The following is a 14,723-nucleotide window of genomic DNA, read 5'->3' as shown; positions in this document are numbered from 1 at the left end:
CTTTGCGTGAAGGTAGAAAAAGGTATAGAACAAGAAATGCAAAGGAAAAATTTAGGCGAAAAATAAAATAAATAAATCTTAAATCATAATCTTATGGAAAAACACACTAAACAACAATGAATAAGCAAAGTCACATCTGAAATATGATCTTGGAGGTCTACTTGACTAATGTGCAAAATTTAGAATTTCTGGAATAAGTAATTTTTTTTTAATAAATAAAAAAAAGTCACTCGTCCTGACAGATTAGGTGTGGTGCTACTCAAAAAAACAGTTCCTGTCAGCCATCAGTCACAGAGGGACATGACATAGAAAACACTTGGGTTGGGTGGGGGATTCTTCAGGCTGGACAGGAGATGTAGGTGGAGATTCATCACTAAAACAGAAGAGAAATAAGTTACTTTGTGTATCTTGCAATACTTCTCATTATACTATTATTATATTATAACAATATAGCATTTACACTGTAATCTCACAAAGACAAGTCTACAAATTTATGCACTTCATCCCCCAGGGGCCACACCTAAGTACCCCCATTCCCCCAGGCCAAAGGTGTAAAATAGTGTGACAGACAGGAACAAAGGAGCTCCAAGTAAACTCCCAAAGTAAAACAACAATCTTAGCTTTTACAGTCAGTACACGTACATTAAAGTATGTGTGAATACTAGTGTAGAATCACTAAAATCTGAGTTTCACATAGTCTACTCATATAACAAATGCATAGACGCACATGTTCATATTGTTTACACTGCTGAGCAGGGGAAAACTGCATATTCTCCAAAAAAAAAACAACATACACTCAGAACAACATAATGCACTGCTGTTTATCACAATTTACTACAGATATAATAGTTTTACTGCACTTCTTATTACCTATAATAATTTGGATACTTACTCCTCAACTGGATCCAAACGCACGAGACAGTCCAGCTCCTCGTTGGTGTAAAAATTCCATCACTGTTGTCAAAAGTCTGCAGCAAAGCTTCCTGGACAGGTGAAAGTTTTCTTTGCTATTCTTGCTTCTTCCCAGAAAAAGTATATAGTGACTACAAGCGTACAGAGTCGAAGCAGATCATTCTCTTGTTGACAACCTTTGTCATGAGTATTTTGTGCTCTGACTGGAGAACCACGCGTCATATATGCGTAAGGCACATGCTGCTATTGGACAGGCATTTCAGAGCTTTATAAACACAGGTTGTGGAGGGCCAAACTGGAAAGTGGAGACATGCACTGAAAGCTTGAAATCTCAACTTTATTCTGCACAAAAAAGTAAATTGCTTCTACGGATCAAAAGATACATGCGAAAATGTAAAGCATACTCTCTGAGGTCGTATACGACCTCGTCGACCTCCGAGGGTTAAAATGAATATTTGACCACATTTACTATACCCCTTCCAAATGGCCCCTCTATTACTGACACATACATCCTTTTTCTATATTCACAGTTAAACCGTGCATTCATAGGTTTTCTCTAGCTCATCCAGGGATCAAGGCTAAAACTTGCCCGTTTACAACTCCAGTTGAAAGGGGTGGTCTAGCTGTTCCTGACATTAAATTGGACCAACTGTCTTGCCTCTGCAGATATACGTATTTGAGACTGTTTTCAGGAAGACCCAGAGTCTACCTGGCTTGATATTGAATCAGACTGTATATCCTCTATACTTATGAAGAATGTCTTGTATACTTCTAGGAAGTATCAACCATTAAGGGGGACATTCTTTTACAAAGCACTCTTAAAATCTGGAGGTCAACAAGGTCATTTTCATTTTCATTTATTTATACAGCTTCAAAACACAACAAGCTGCCTCAAGGTGCTTTGCACAATTAAGGTCTAACTTCAGATCAAATCAGGTGGATGGCGCTCTGGCAATTTCATAGAAATAAAGGTGTTCCCCCAAACCAAAATATTACAAACCATGAGGTGGATTTCCTTCATATGTCCAACGATGTGTTACAAAATATCATTCTGAAAGCAACAGCAGTGGAAAATGTCTGGATGATGTCTCATCTCCACTGACCCCACTACATTTCAATCCAGTGTTGCAGACCAAACGGTCCGCCCCTAAAAATTGGTCCGCCCTGCCTCCACTGCACATGTGTCATTACGGAGCTCTGAGACTGAGTCTCTTTATCCAAAGCAAACAAATGGATTAAAGGGATTATTAACCATCAGATGACAACGTAAAAACCTCTTAAACCATTCTAAAGTCAGTTTTAAGGAGAAACGAGGCTGTTTTAAGCAGAAACGAGGCAACAATTAGTGACGCTTTGAAATAACTGACTCGCAGTGAATGCGTCAGCTAACAGCTCGTGTAGCTGTGGCGCTCTGATCGCTTCCTCCATCTTTTATTATGAAATAAGGCTGAATTTATGTGGAAATGATTGTTGTACAAAAGCTTCAGATATCTGTCGCTGAGATAGATGATGACTGGAGTGCAGTTTGAAGCAGAAACGAGGTGTTATTTGCTGAACCATGGCTAATGATGCATGTGCAGTGAAGGCAGGGTGGACTGATTTTTAGGGGGGACCATTTGGTCTGCGACACCAGATTTCCCTCCCAGTCTTGAACAGGACTACTTCATTGTATGATATGACAATGGCATTAGGATCCTGGGAGACATGGTGGTAAACAGATTAGTGTCGAGCTTTGACCAGTTAAAAAGCATGAAATTCCAACCACCTAAGTTATATTACAGCAGCTATGTTAGCCATGGTCAAACAGTTTCAATAGGCTGACTACCAAATTTGTGACAAAAGTCTATGCACCATTCTGTAAGATAGTGAAAGACCTTGCCAAGGTCTAGAAGAAGACCCACACTGTCACCCTCAAATGAGTGGAAACTTGTTAGCATGTTCTGGAACAACCCAGGAATCACCAAGTCTCAGGCCTGTCATGAACTGGAAACTACTGGAACACCAGCATCAAGGTTCACAGTTAAGCAAGTTTTACACTGTCATGGACAGAGAGGGCCCTGCAATAGACTACCATCCTGCCCAGGGTGTACCCCACCTCACTCCCTATGACTGCTGGGATAGGCTGCAGTCCCCCTACCGTGACCTTTAATTGGAGTAAGAAGGTACAGAAAATGGATGCATGAATAGATGGACTGAGAGGTTTCCAATCAAGAACAAAGCCGCTGCTCCAAGATTGACATCTTCAATCCTGAAATTTGCAGCTGACCACATGGACAAGCCGAATGCCTTCTGGAGAAAAGTGATGCCCAGCGTCACAGTGACAGCCGGCTGCTGGCTCTGAGATGCACTGACTCACTGATGCATCGCCTGTGTGACGTTATACCGCTATAACGTCTAGATTGAGCATGTAATCACACATCCATTGACAGTCCATTTCATGTTTCAGAGGATTCATCTGAATTATCATGTTATCACTCATTATATGCATATTATACTATTTGAATTACATGTTGCATAGAAAAACCCACACTCTATGTGTACGAGGTATCTTATAAAACTAACCGGCAGTTTTATAAAAAAAAAAACTATATGGATTTGAATGACATGCGATTACACCAATCATGCTTGAACCCTCGTGCGCATGCGTGAGTTTTTTCACGCGTGTCTGTGACGTCATTTCCCTGTGGGCAGGCTTTGAGTGAGCACTGGTCCAGCCCTCTCGGCTGAATTCCTTTGTTTGAGACGCTGCTCGAGACGGCGCGTTGCTTTATCAAACTTTTTTCAGGATCTGTGAGGGATATCCGAGTGGACACTATTCGAGAAATTCAGCTGGTTTTCGGTGAAAAGTTTAGCGGCTGATGAGAGATTATGGGGTGTTTCTGTGGCTTTAAGGACTTCCCACGGAGCGGGACGTCACGCAGCGCTCCCAGGCGACGTCGTCTGGCTGTTTCGAGCTGAAATCATCCTAATTTAAGGCTCTGTTGACCCAGGACGTCGTGAGAGAACAGAGACGATTCAGAAGAGGCCGGCATGAGGAGTTTATGCGGACATTCCACTGTTAAAGGTCATTTTGTAATGAAAGAACGTGCGCGCAAATTCGTTGAATCGTTTCCGTGACGATGCTGCGAATCTGTGTGCGCCGCGACAGGAAAAACACCTCCGTGTTGAAAACCATTTGTAAAATTCAGGTGGCTTTTGATGGCTTTCAACAAGTGAGTAACTGAGAAATTGTTTAACAGCTTGGGCATGTTCCAACTTGTCCGTTAAGGTTTCCAACGGAGGTGTTTTTCCTGTCGCGACCCCCCGTGGTCGGGTGCGGCCCGACATGCAACTCTGCCCGCACGTTCTTTCATTACAAAATGACCTTTAACAGTGGAATGTCCGCATAAACTCTTCATGCCGACTTCTTCTGAAAGTTCTCTGTTCTCTGACGACTTACTGGGTGAACAGAGCCTGAAATGTGGAAGTTTTCAACTTGAAACAGCGAGATGACGCTGCCTCAGAGCGCAGATCGCCGTCAGGTGCCGTGGGCTGTCCTTACGGTGACACTACCAGACCAAAATCTCTCATCAGCCGTTAAAATTTTCAACGAAAACCAGCTGAATTTATCGAATGGTGTCCACTCAGTTGTGCCTTACAGTTTTGAAAAAAATTTTATCAAACAAAGCAGCAGTCTCTGAGCCATTCCTAAACAATGAAAAAATCAACGAGAGGGTGGGCCACTCCTCACTCAAAGACTGCCCACAGGCGAATGATGTACCCGACAGGCGTGAAAAAACTCTTGCATGCCCACGAGGGTTCAAGCATGTCTGATGTAATCACACGTGATTCAAATCCATATGGTTTTTGAAAAAAATAATAAGGTCGGATACTTTTCTAATAGACCTCGTATGTTCAGGATGGATCATCCATCATCTCTCTCTCTCTCTCTCTCTCTCTCTCTCTCTCTCTCTCTCTCTCTCTCTCTCTTTCTCTCGTATCTCAAATAACTAACTTCCTTTCAGAGATTGGATGTGGTTAATATTTTTATGTTCAGAGTGCAGAAAAGTTTTATTTTATGTTGTGCAGCAAAATTCAAAGTTCAGTTAGCAGATTTTAAAGATCGTATCTATTCATACTGTTTTAACTTAAAAATAAAAAAATAAAATAAAATAAAATACAATACTGGTGGTTCTGCTGATAATTGTGCATATGATCATGGTTGTTCTTGTAAAACAAATCACATTCAATCAATATTTTGTGGCCATCTTGATAGGTGTCATTCAGGGTAAAATATTGTCATACAGTATAACACCAGCATTTTACTTGTATATTATAATACAATAACGTGTGTTGTTGAATCATGGAGACAAAATAAATCTCAGCTGATAAAGTGAAAGATATTTTTAAACACATTCATATTTTTTCAGTGAAAGTCAGTAAATGCTTACACACAAACACACACAAAAAAATCTAAATTTAGAGTTATACCCATGATGTATCAAATATGTGTGGTTTTGAATCTGGAGAATGCTAAATCAGTGGACAGCCTCATGGATAGTCTAAATTTAACGCTTAAAACAGGGGTAGGCAACGTGTTCCAGAAAGAGCCAAGAGGGTGCAGGTTTTCTTTGCAGCCACTGACTCCACCAGGTGATTTCACTGATTAACTGATTCCATCTGCTCAAAGTGATATTAATCAGTAAAATCACCTGGTGGAGTCAGTGGCTGCAAAGAAAACCTGCACCCTCTTGGCTCTTTCTGGAACAGGTTGCCTACCCCTGGCTTAAAACTACACTTGATAAGATTGCGCCTCCTATTTTAAGGTCACGCCCTCCTAAGGCACAGTCACCTTGGTTCAATGATTATTTGCGTGACCTCAGGCAGAAGTCTAGAGGTTTGGAACGGAAATGGCATTATTCCAAATTAGAGGTGTTCCGCCTTGTGTGGCGGGATGCTATTTTAGATTATAAGCATGCACTACTGGCCACGAAGTGGACCTATTACTCTGATTTGATCAGTAAAAACAAACATAACTCAAAGTTTTTGTTTGACATGGTCGCATTTCTTATTCATGGGCAGCCACCTGTTAGTCATTCTCCCTTTTCAGCACAGGATTTCTTGGATTATTTTGAGAAGAAAATAGACGATATTAGGCTGAGCATATCTCAGCACGCCTCGGCCCAGCCATTAAAACCTGCTATGGAGGTGGGCGCTACCATTGAGGTGTTAGCTAGATTGACAGAATTTAATAGTATTTCATTGGGCGTGCTGACGAAACTTGTGGCGTCTACAAAAAGCACAACCTGTTTATTTGATCCCATACCAACAAAATTGTTTAAGGACCTGTGGCCCACTCTTGGGCCGACTGTGCTGGAAATTATTAATCTGTCATTAACCTGTGGATCTGTTCCGAAATATTTTAACCCCTTAACGCCCATCGTCACATATATGCTACAATCTCTGACTCAAATATGCAACTTACCAAATTGACCTGTATGCCCATTGTCGCAAATTTGCAACATACCATCATTATTATTATAACATTATAACATAAAGTCATTACCAGAATACTCAATATTGCTATCTAGTTTTTGTGCAAAAGTGAAATTAATAATCTCAACATTATTTACCATCTACTTAAAGGCAAAAACACACACAAAACATTTTTTTATATACAGCTATATAAATTCAGGCGTTAAGGGGTTAAATCAGCAGTGATTAAACCATTACTTAAGAAATCTAATCTTGACCCTAGTGTATTGAAAAATTACAGGCCGATATCAAATCTATCATTCTGTTCCAAAATTTTAGAAAAGGTGGTTTCACGGCAGCTCATAGACCACCGTACTGAGAATGATCTTTTTGAGCCGCTGCAGTCTGCTTTTAGGAAATATTACTCCACAGAGACAGCGCTCACTAAAGTTGTGAATGATCTTCTGCAAGCAATGGACTCAGACACCACTACAGTTTTAGTGTTGTTAGATCTCAGTGCTGTGTTTGATACAGTGGATCATCATATTTTGCTCAATAGGTTGGAGAATTTTTTTGGGATTACTGGAAGTGCCCTTGCCTGGTTGACGTCATATCTGTCCAGTCGTTCTCAATGTGTTTTGTATAATGGCACTACCTCTGACCTTGCTGACATGAGATTTGGGGTTCCACAGGGATCTGTTTTAGGCCCCTTGCTTTTGTCCCTGTATGTGGCACCCCTTGGGCGTATACTGCGGAGTTTTGGGATTGCCTTTCATTGTTATGCTGATGATACTCAGTTGTACATGCCGATAACTGCGGGAAATCGCACTCCCATAAAATCCCTGGAGGACTGTCTTCTATCAGTGAGAAGTTGGATATCTAGTAACTTCCTACTTTTAAACTTTGATAAGACTGAAATGATGTTTCTTGGTCCAGCGAGATATCGGCATCAGCTTGACCAGCTAGCGCTCAGCCTGGGTTCCTGTGTCATACATCATACAGACAAAATGAGGAACCTTGGGGTAATTTTTGATCCCACGTTGTCTTTTGACCTCCACATCAGGGATGTTACTAGGACTGCTTTTTTCCATCTGAGAAATATAGCGAGGATCCGCTCCATCCTGTCCATGGCTGATGATGAGACCCTGATTCATGCTTTTGTTTCTGCTAGACTAGATTATTGTAATGTTCTATTTTCAGGGTTACCACAGTCCAGCATTAGGGGTCTTTAGCTGGTTCAGAACGCTGCCGCCAGACTTCTGACACGTAGCAGAAGGTCTGAACATATCACACCCATTTTGGCATCTTTGCACTGGCTCCCTGTCTCTGTGAAAGCAGATTTTAAGGTTTTGTTATTGACTTATAAGGTTGTTCATGGACTGGTGCCATCTTATCTGGCTGATCTGGTGGAACTCTACGTGCCGGTCTGGGCTTTGCGGTCGCAGGATGCGGGACTTCTTTGTGTTCCCAGGGTGAAGAAGAAGTCAGCAGGTCAAAGAGCCTTTTTGTATCATGCACCCACCCTGTGGAACAGTCTTCCTGTGACCATGAGGCAGTCTGAGTCTGTGGACATTTTTAAGTCAAGACTCAAAACCTATTTTTATTCTTTTTCATATGGATAGTTTTTATTTTTATTTGTTTTATTCTTTTACTTCTGTTTTTATTTATGTATTTGAATTTTTTATTAATTTTTAATTATTTATTCAATTTTATGTTGACTTGTTTTATGTAAGGAGCCTTGAGACGGCTTTTGCTGTGATTTGGCACATTATAAGCTAATTAAATTAAATTAAAATAAAATAATGTTTTTCCTGGGTAGGTATATACCTGCCGGTCCAATCATAGACATTAAAAATATGTGATTATGAAAATTAAACATAAAATATTTATTGAAAAAAAAACCAACAACATCTAATGTTATTCTGAATGACATTTTACAAAGGTGTGCATATGAATAATAACAATAATAATAATAAAAATAAAAATAAGTTACTGGCTTTATTCTCAAATAAACCAATAAAACAGTGCAGATGACACTCCAATGAAGACAAAAAAAAAAAAGAAAAAAAAGAAAAAGAAACCTCTTAGGGACCTGTGCATGCTGTTTTATTCTTTGGTACTTTGTGCACCTTATACAGCTTTGACTATTTAGTAAATCAAAATGAGGTTTCATCAGGAAAATAATAAGAATGGCCACAGAGAAACATTAAAAAGCAACACCATGTTGATAGTTTCTAAAATGCCTGATTAGTGATAGCTTCTCAATGAATATTTTCACAGTTCTACTGCCCACCACACTGTGAAAATGGACCTAAAATGTAGTGACAAGAGAATGTTTGTCAACACTCTGGCAGGTAAGGAGAGGACTATCATCTTGTATAAGGTCTAATGTGATCAATATTTCTCTCTGTGTCCCCCCTCCCAGTTCCTGTCTAACCCTGCAGTGACATTCGGCACAGCTATAGCAGCATTCTATCTCCCTGTCATTATTATGACAGTTCTCTATATCAACATTTCCCTGGCCTCGAGAAGCAGGGTGTCCGAACACAAACCAGAGAAGAAAGAGAAGGCAACCAAGTAAGTACACTTTGTCGCTTAAGCAAAATAAATGGCACTATAGATATATGGTTCACTTTAACCCTCTGGGGCCGACGTCGTCCTATACGGCGGCTGACACCAAGCTTTACTAAATTAGAAATAACTTTTTAATGATATGAGATTGAAACATACTTTTTTTTGCTGAAAAGTTAACTCCGCGGACGTTCGAGCCACCATCACCATCTTTGTACTCCTCATAGAAGCTGTGTGATGACGTGTGCAATGTCAGTGTCCAATCAGAATTGGTTCACCGTTACATGGTTTTCCAAAATCTAATCGTAGAGCAGATTCACTTCACATGACACACCAAAGATTGCTTTTACGAGTCATGTGTAACTAGTTTATTATAGTTTGCTGTGTGTTTTGAATAAATGTTTGTGGAAAATTATTTCCGCTTTACTTTTTCCTTTCTTATTTCTGATTGTAAACCTTTATTACACTTATAAAACACAACTACAGCATATATATTTTGAAAGTACAGGTTGTCCTGAAAAAAAGAGACATAAAACTTGATTGTGGGATGTAGGGAGAGTTGTTAACAGCAATAATAAAACATTTATGCCAGGCGAGTGAACTGTCCAAAAAATGCCCTTAGACCCCAGAGGGTTAAGGAATAACTTAGAAAAGACATGGAAGATGTAGAAAAACTGAAATCTTAAAATCTCTGAGCATTCCTGAAATGAGCCAGTTATCTTTGGAAAAGTACTTTACTGACCACATTTCAAGCAGGATGAACCTTATATCCTAAATGTATTCTCTTCTAGCATTTGGACACAGTTCACAATGTCAATATTTCACCTGCATGCTTTGATCTGGATCCTCAAATAAGAAACAAATTAGCATGGGATGGGATGAGATGGAAAGTGTGGAAAAAAGTGATCCTTACTTTGACTGTGACTTCTATTTCATTGCGGACAGTATGACCTCAAGATATTTCATGTTTTTTTGTGGTCAGCTTCATTCCATTTAATACATCCATTCATTCATTTAAGGCCTGAAAGACATTTTCAAAATGATTGAGAAGCTAAAATGTTTTCCATCCTGTAATGTTTCCATTCCTTCTCACAACATTTAAAAGACAATTTGTCATTTAAAATGCCATGCAATGAAACATTCAGGTGTTATTTGTTAAGCTAGGTTTAGCAAACAGGTGAAGATCTATGAGCAGCAATATGGTTTCATGCTGAGAAACAGCACTACAGATAAAATGTTTGCTCTGAGAATACTGTGGGAGAAGTATAGAGAAGGCCATAAAGAGTTACATTGTGTGTTTGTGGACTTAGAAAAAGCTTATGACAGAGTGCCAAGAGAAGAGTTGTGGTATTGTATGATGAAGTCTGGAGTGATAGAGAAGTATGTTAGGGTAGTACAAGACATGTACAAGAATAGTGTTACAGCGGTGAGATGCGAAGTACGAATGATCTACTCATTCAAGGTGGAGGTGGGATTACACCAAGGATCAGCTTTGAGTCATTTTTTGTTCGAAGTGGTGATGGACAGGTTGACAGATGAGATCGGACAGGAGTTTCCATGGACTATGATGTTTACATATGACATTGTGATCTGGTAGTGAGAGTAGAGAGCAGGTTGAGTCTAGTCTGGAGAGGTGGAGATATGCTTTGGAGAAAAGGGAAATGAAAGTCAGTAGGAGCAAGACTGAGTACATGTGTGTGAATCAGAGGGAGCCCAGTGGAATAGTGCGGTTACAAGGTGTAGAAGTGTTGAAAGTAGATGAGGTTAAATACTTGGGGTCAACTGTCCAAAGTATTGGAGAGTGTCGTAGAGAGGTGAAGAAGAGAGTGCAGGCAGGGTGGGGTGGGTGGAGAAAGGTGGCAGGCGTAATTTGTGATAGAAGAATATCAGCAAGAAAGTCTCCAAGACAGTAGTGAGACCAGCTATGTTGTACGGCTTAGAGACGGCGTCACTAAGGCCCCCTCACACATAGCAAGAATGTGGAACAGCCATTCCGACATGGCAAACATTGCCATTATCTGATGCAGTCTGGTGGAAAAGAGGTGTGGCCAGTTGTGGTCCAAACGCAAACAACCTGCCTCATCCACACCTGTACAATGGTATCCAAAGCGTAGATAGACAGCAGGTGGATGACATAGATTGTGGTCAGATGGCCAGAAAAGGTGCTGCAGACTGCCCGATCTCCAGATGGCTGCAGGCAGACCGGAGCGCTGTTTTCCTCATGCGCATGTCTGCGTGTGTTCACCTGTGCTCTGCGCACATGTGTGGGGCTGTAATTATCACTCAGCAGTGTGTGTGTGTGTGTGTGTGTGTGTGTGTGTGTGTGTGTGTGTGTGTGTGTGTGTGTGTGTGTGTGTGTGTGTGTGTGTGCGCATAACACTGCATGGGCAACTAAGCGCACGGGGTGCACCTGCACGCGCCTTCCACTGGACAAGTGGACAGCTTCACTCCAAAGTTTGCTGGCAGTTGGGCCATACAGTCCCTCCGATGGAGGCTTTCCAGGGAACTTTCTTTTTTCTTGTTTGACCACTTCAGCAGCACAACGCAACTCTGGACACCGCAATGGTTGGATTATTACATGGAATAATTTTTTTCTTTTGGGTGAGAGGATTCTAACTACAGGCTGCTGTCCTGGCTTCATGTCCTCGTCTGCGCTGTGAAGCACCTCTGGACCGCTGTTGGAGAGTTAGAAGGTGAACATTTATGTGAGATCTGTTCAGCTCTGAGCCTGCATGCAATGAATTGTAATTTTCCGCTTTATGAGAGTAGAAGTAGGAGTAGAAGTGTTGAAAGTAGATGAGTTTAAATACTTAGGGTCAACTGTCCAAAGTAATGGAGAGTGTGTAGAGAGGGTGAAGAAGAGAGTGCGGGCAGGGTGGAGTGGGTGGAGAAAGGTGACAGCTGCTGCCTCTCTGTGCACAGCACAACAAACAATGATGCAGACGCTTATTTGTCAAAGAGGCACAATTGTCTGTTTTTATGGCATTCATGTGAGAGAAACTGGATTCGCAGGTGTATGTTGAACCAAACACCGTTAACACACACAAAGCCAACCTTTTCATTTTAGGGAATTTCTCTGGAACAACACACCTGGTCCAAAACTCTGGACAGCCCTGTTGCTTAAAAGCATCTTTCAGTTCACTTGATGCCTGCATGTCAACAATCTCCAGCTGCATGGGCCCTTCATCAATGTCATGTAGCCTGAGGAAGTCTCCTGCTTTGGGAGAAATGTGTGTTGTATTGGTAAATGGGTCCCTCACTACACCCAGCAGCTCTTTTGGGATGCCAAAATCATTAAATCTCTGTGCAAAGTTGTGCCTCAGCTTATCTTGAAAATCTGACATTACTTTTGTGACACTGGCACATTGTGATGACTTAATGAATTCAAGTGTTCAAGTGTGGGAAAGTGCAGCAGCCTGTCATTAAGTTCACATGCGAAAATGTCTATTTTTTTTAATAAAAGCAGTTAGCTTTTCAACCACATCAGCCACTGTTTTATCCCTCCCCCGAAGACTCAGATTAAGACCATTCAAATGATGCATGACATCACTTAAAAAGCACATTTCTGAGACAAATTTCTCATCCAACATTTTTGTCAGAAATGTTTCAGCCTTCTTGTGCTTGCATTCACATAGAAAGGTGATCATTTCCTCCCTCAGTTCACAGACTCTCTGAAGTGCATTGCCCTGGCTTAACTACCTAATGTTGTGTAAAAGTAGGTCAGAGTGCTCAGCTGACATATCAGCAAGTAGTCTGCGAAACAACCTGTGCTGAAGACTGGATGTTGCTCTGATAAAGTTCACTGCAGCAATCACAGAGTCCATGGTACTTTTCAACTCACCACTAAGCTGAGAGCAGAGGACACTCTGGTGAACGAGACAGTGGAGAGACTGTAGTTTTGGTGCAACAGCAGACAGTCGTGCAGACAGTCCTTTGACCCTTCCTGCCATCGAGGGAGCTCCATCTGTAACCAGCAGGTTAAGATGCTCCAGGTCCAGTCCATTGTCTTTAAAAAAAGCAATAATCTTTTGGAAAATTATTTCCCCTGTTGTTGTCCTTCCAGGGAATTAGGCCCAACAGATCCTCCTTGAACAGTCACCATTGAAAAACTGCACATACAAACAAAGTTGTGCTGTATCAGAGCTATCAGTGACTTATCCACAGCCGGCGACATGAATTCAGCTTTCTTCAACTGAGATAGAAGAGGTATCAAAAACATCTGTAGCTAAACATCCACTCATCTTGCAGCTGTTGTATCTGACAAAGGGATTGACTTGAGTGAAGACCGTACGTGCTGTTTCAGCTTGTCGTCCGCTACCACCTCATCGATGGCAGCTAATATGCATTCTTTAACTGTTTCGGAGTCAGTGAACGGCATTTTCTTTTTAGCAAGAACCCACGCAACACGCAGGGATGCTGCTGTTGTCTTCTGTTGCAGAGTGCAGCTACGAGAGAAGATTGCAGTGCTTCGCTTGTAGTTCATATTAAGTCCTTTTATTTGTATTTGACGAGCATCAGAACCTGGTGGATATTCATTGTCAAAACGGGAGTGAGTCGTAATGAAGTGCCTCCGCACGTTATATTCCTTATTCACCGAACAGCAGTCATAACACAGCAAGCACATAGGATTGCCTTTGGCATTTTCTATGTGCACATATTTATCAGTCCAGTCATTATTAAATCTTCTATTTTCATTATCAACTTTACGTCTCCTCTCCTTTGAATGCGCCATGATATCGTCGTCTTCTTCTTTGTTCAAGTTTATTGGCGGTTTGCAAACCAAGATGGTACATTACCGCCACCAACTGTTCAGTGCCCGCAATGCCCTCATGTGACACGGGTCTGTTTGGAAACAGTACTGACGTGCCGTAAAGGACTCAACGTGCCGCAAAGCGCCACAAAGTGTTGTAAAATGCAGAAAATTGGCAAATGCGCTTTGTTGCGGCTTTTGATCGTGTATTTATTATTATTTACCGGTAGATGGGCCACGGGCCGGTCAAAATTTATTAAAGGGCTGGTTCTGGCCCACGGGCCACCAGTTGAATAGCCCTGCTTTAGAAGATAGACACACTAGAGATGATTTAATTGAAATGTACAAAATCGTACATAGACATGAAAATATTCATTTAGAAACTTTCTTTGAAATGAGAAGATATGCTGGCCTTAGAGGCCGTGGGCTGAGCCTTGAGATTGAAAGGACTAGCTTGAATATAAGGAAAAAAAAAATCAGTAGCAATAGAGCTATTATACTGTGGAATAGTTTGCCTTGGTATGTGGTTCCCTTGCCGAGTGTGGATGCTTTTAAACAAAATTTTGATTTGTATTATAGTAACACCACAAGGATTTAAATCTTTTTTTTCCCTTTTTGTGTTGTTATGATGTGTCGATATATACAAATTTGTACTTTTATTTTTTGAATTTATACTTTTTTTACACAATAAAATTTATCACGAATTATAATTATGCAGCATTACCTTCTCCTCTGAACTGCCACAGTTCTTTTTTCTCTTTGTCTGCTGCACTGAAATTGATTTTCCTTTTGCTTTTGGCATTTTGTTTCCTCTTTACACTGAACATGCGTGCTTTCATTTTATGAGGAGATGAGATTTATCAATTTAAGAACACAGCTGCGAACATTTCTGCAGTTTAAGAACATGTTGATGAATCTGACATAGAGTTTCCTTAAGAACCTTCTTAGGGACAGCTTAAGAAGGAACTTAAAAAGATTCTTAAGAAGATATTGGTGAATTAGGCTCATTATTATTATTATTATTATTATTATTATT

The 14,723-nt window shown here is 40.8% G+C and overlaps 1 protein-coding gene across 2 annotated transcripts in view; it reads left to right on the top strand.

Annotated features, from left to right (window-relative positions):
* Positions 1 to 14,723, top strand: part of chrm4a (cholinergic receptor, muscarinic 4a) — a 192,186-nt gene that overhangs the window by 63,024 nt on the left and 114,439 nt on the right. For both annotated transcript variants that reach the window (XM_034173205.1, XM_034173199.1), the window contains exon 2: positions 8,792 to 8,943. In XM_034173205.1, coding sequence (XP_034029096.1) covers positions 8,792 to 8,943 — 152 coding nt within the window. The remainder of the gene's footprint in view (positions 1 to 8,791; positions 8,944 to 14,723) is intronic.

Source organism: Thalassophryne amazonica, chromosome 1 (genome assembly GCF_902500255.1).
Source record: "Thalassophryne amazonica chromosome 1, fThaAma1.1, whole genome shotgun sequence".
In the NCBI taxonomy this organism is placed as follows: Eukaryota; Metazoa; Chordata; class Actinopteri; order Batrachoidiformes; family Batrachoididae; genus Thalassophryne; species Thalassophryne amazonica.
The sequence above is the reverse complement of the archived record's forward strand: the minus strand, read 5'-3'. Positions and strand labels throughout refer to the sequence as shown.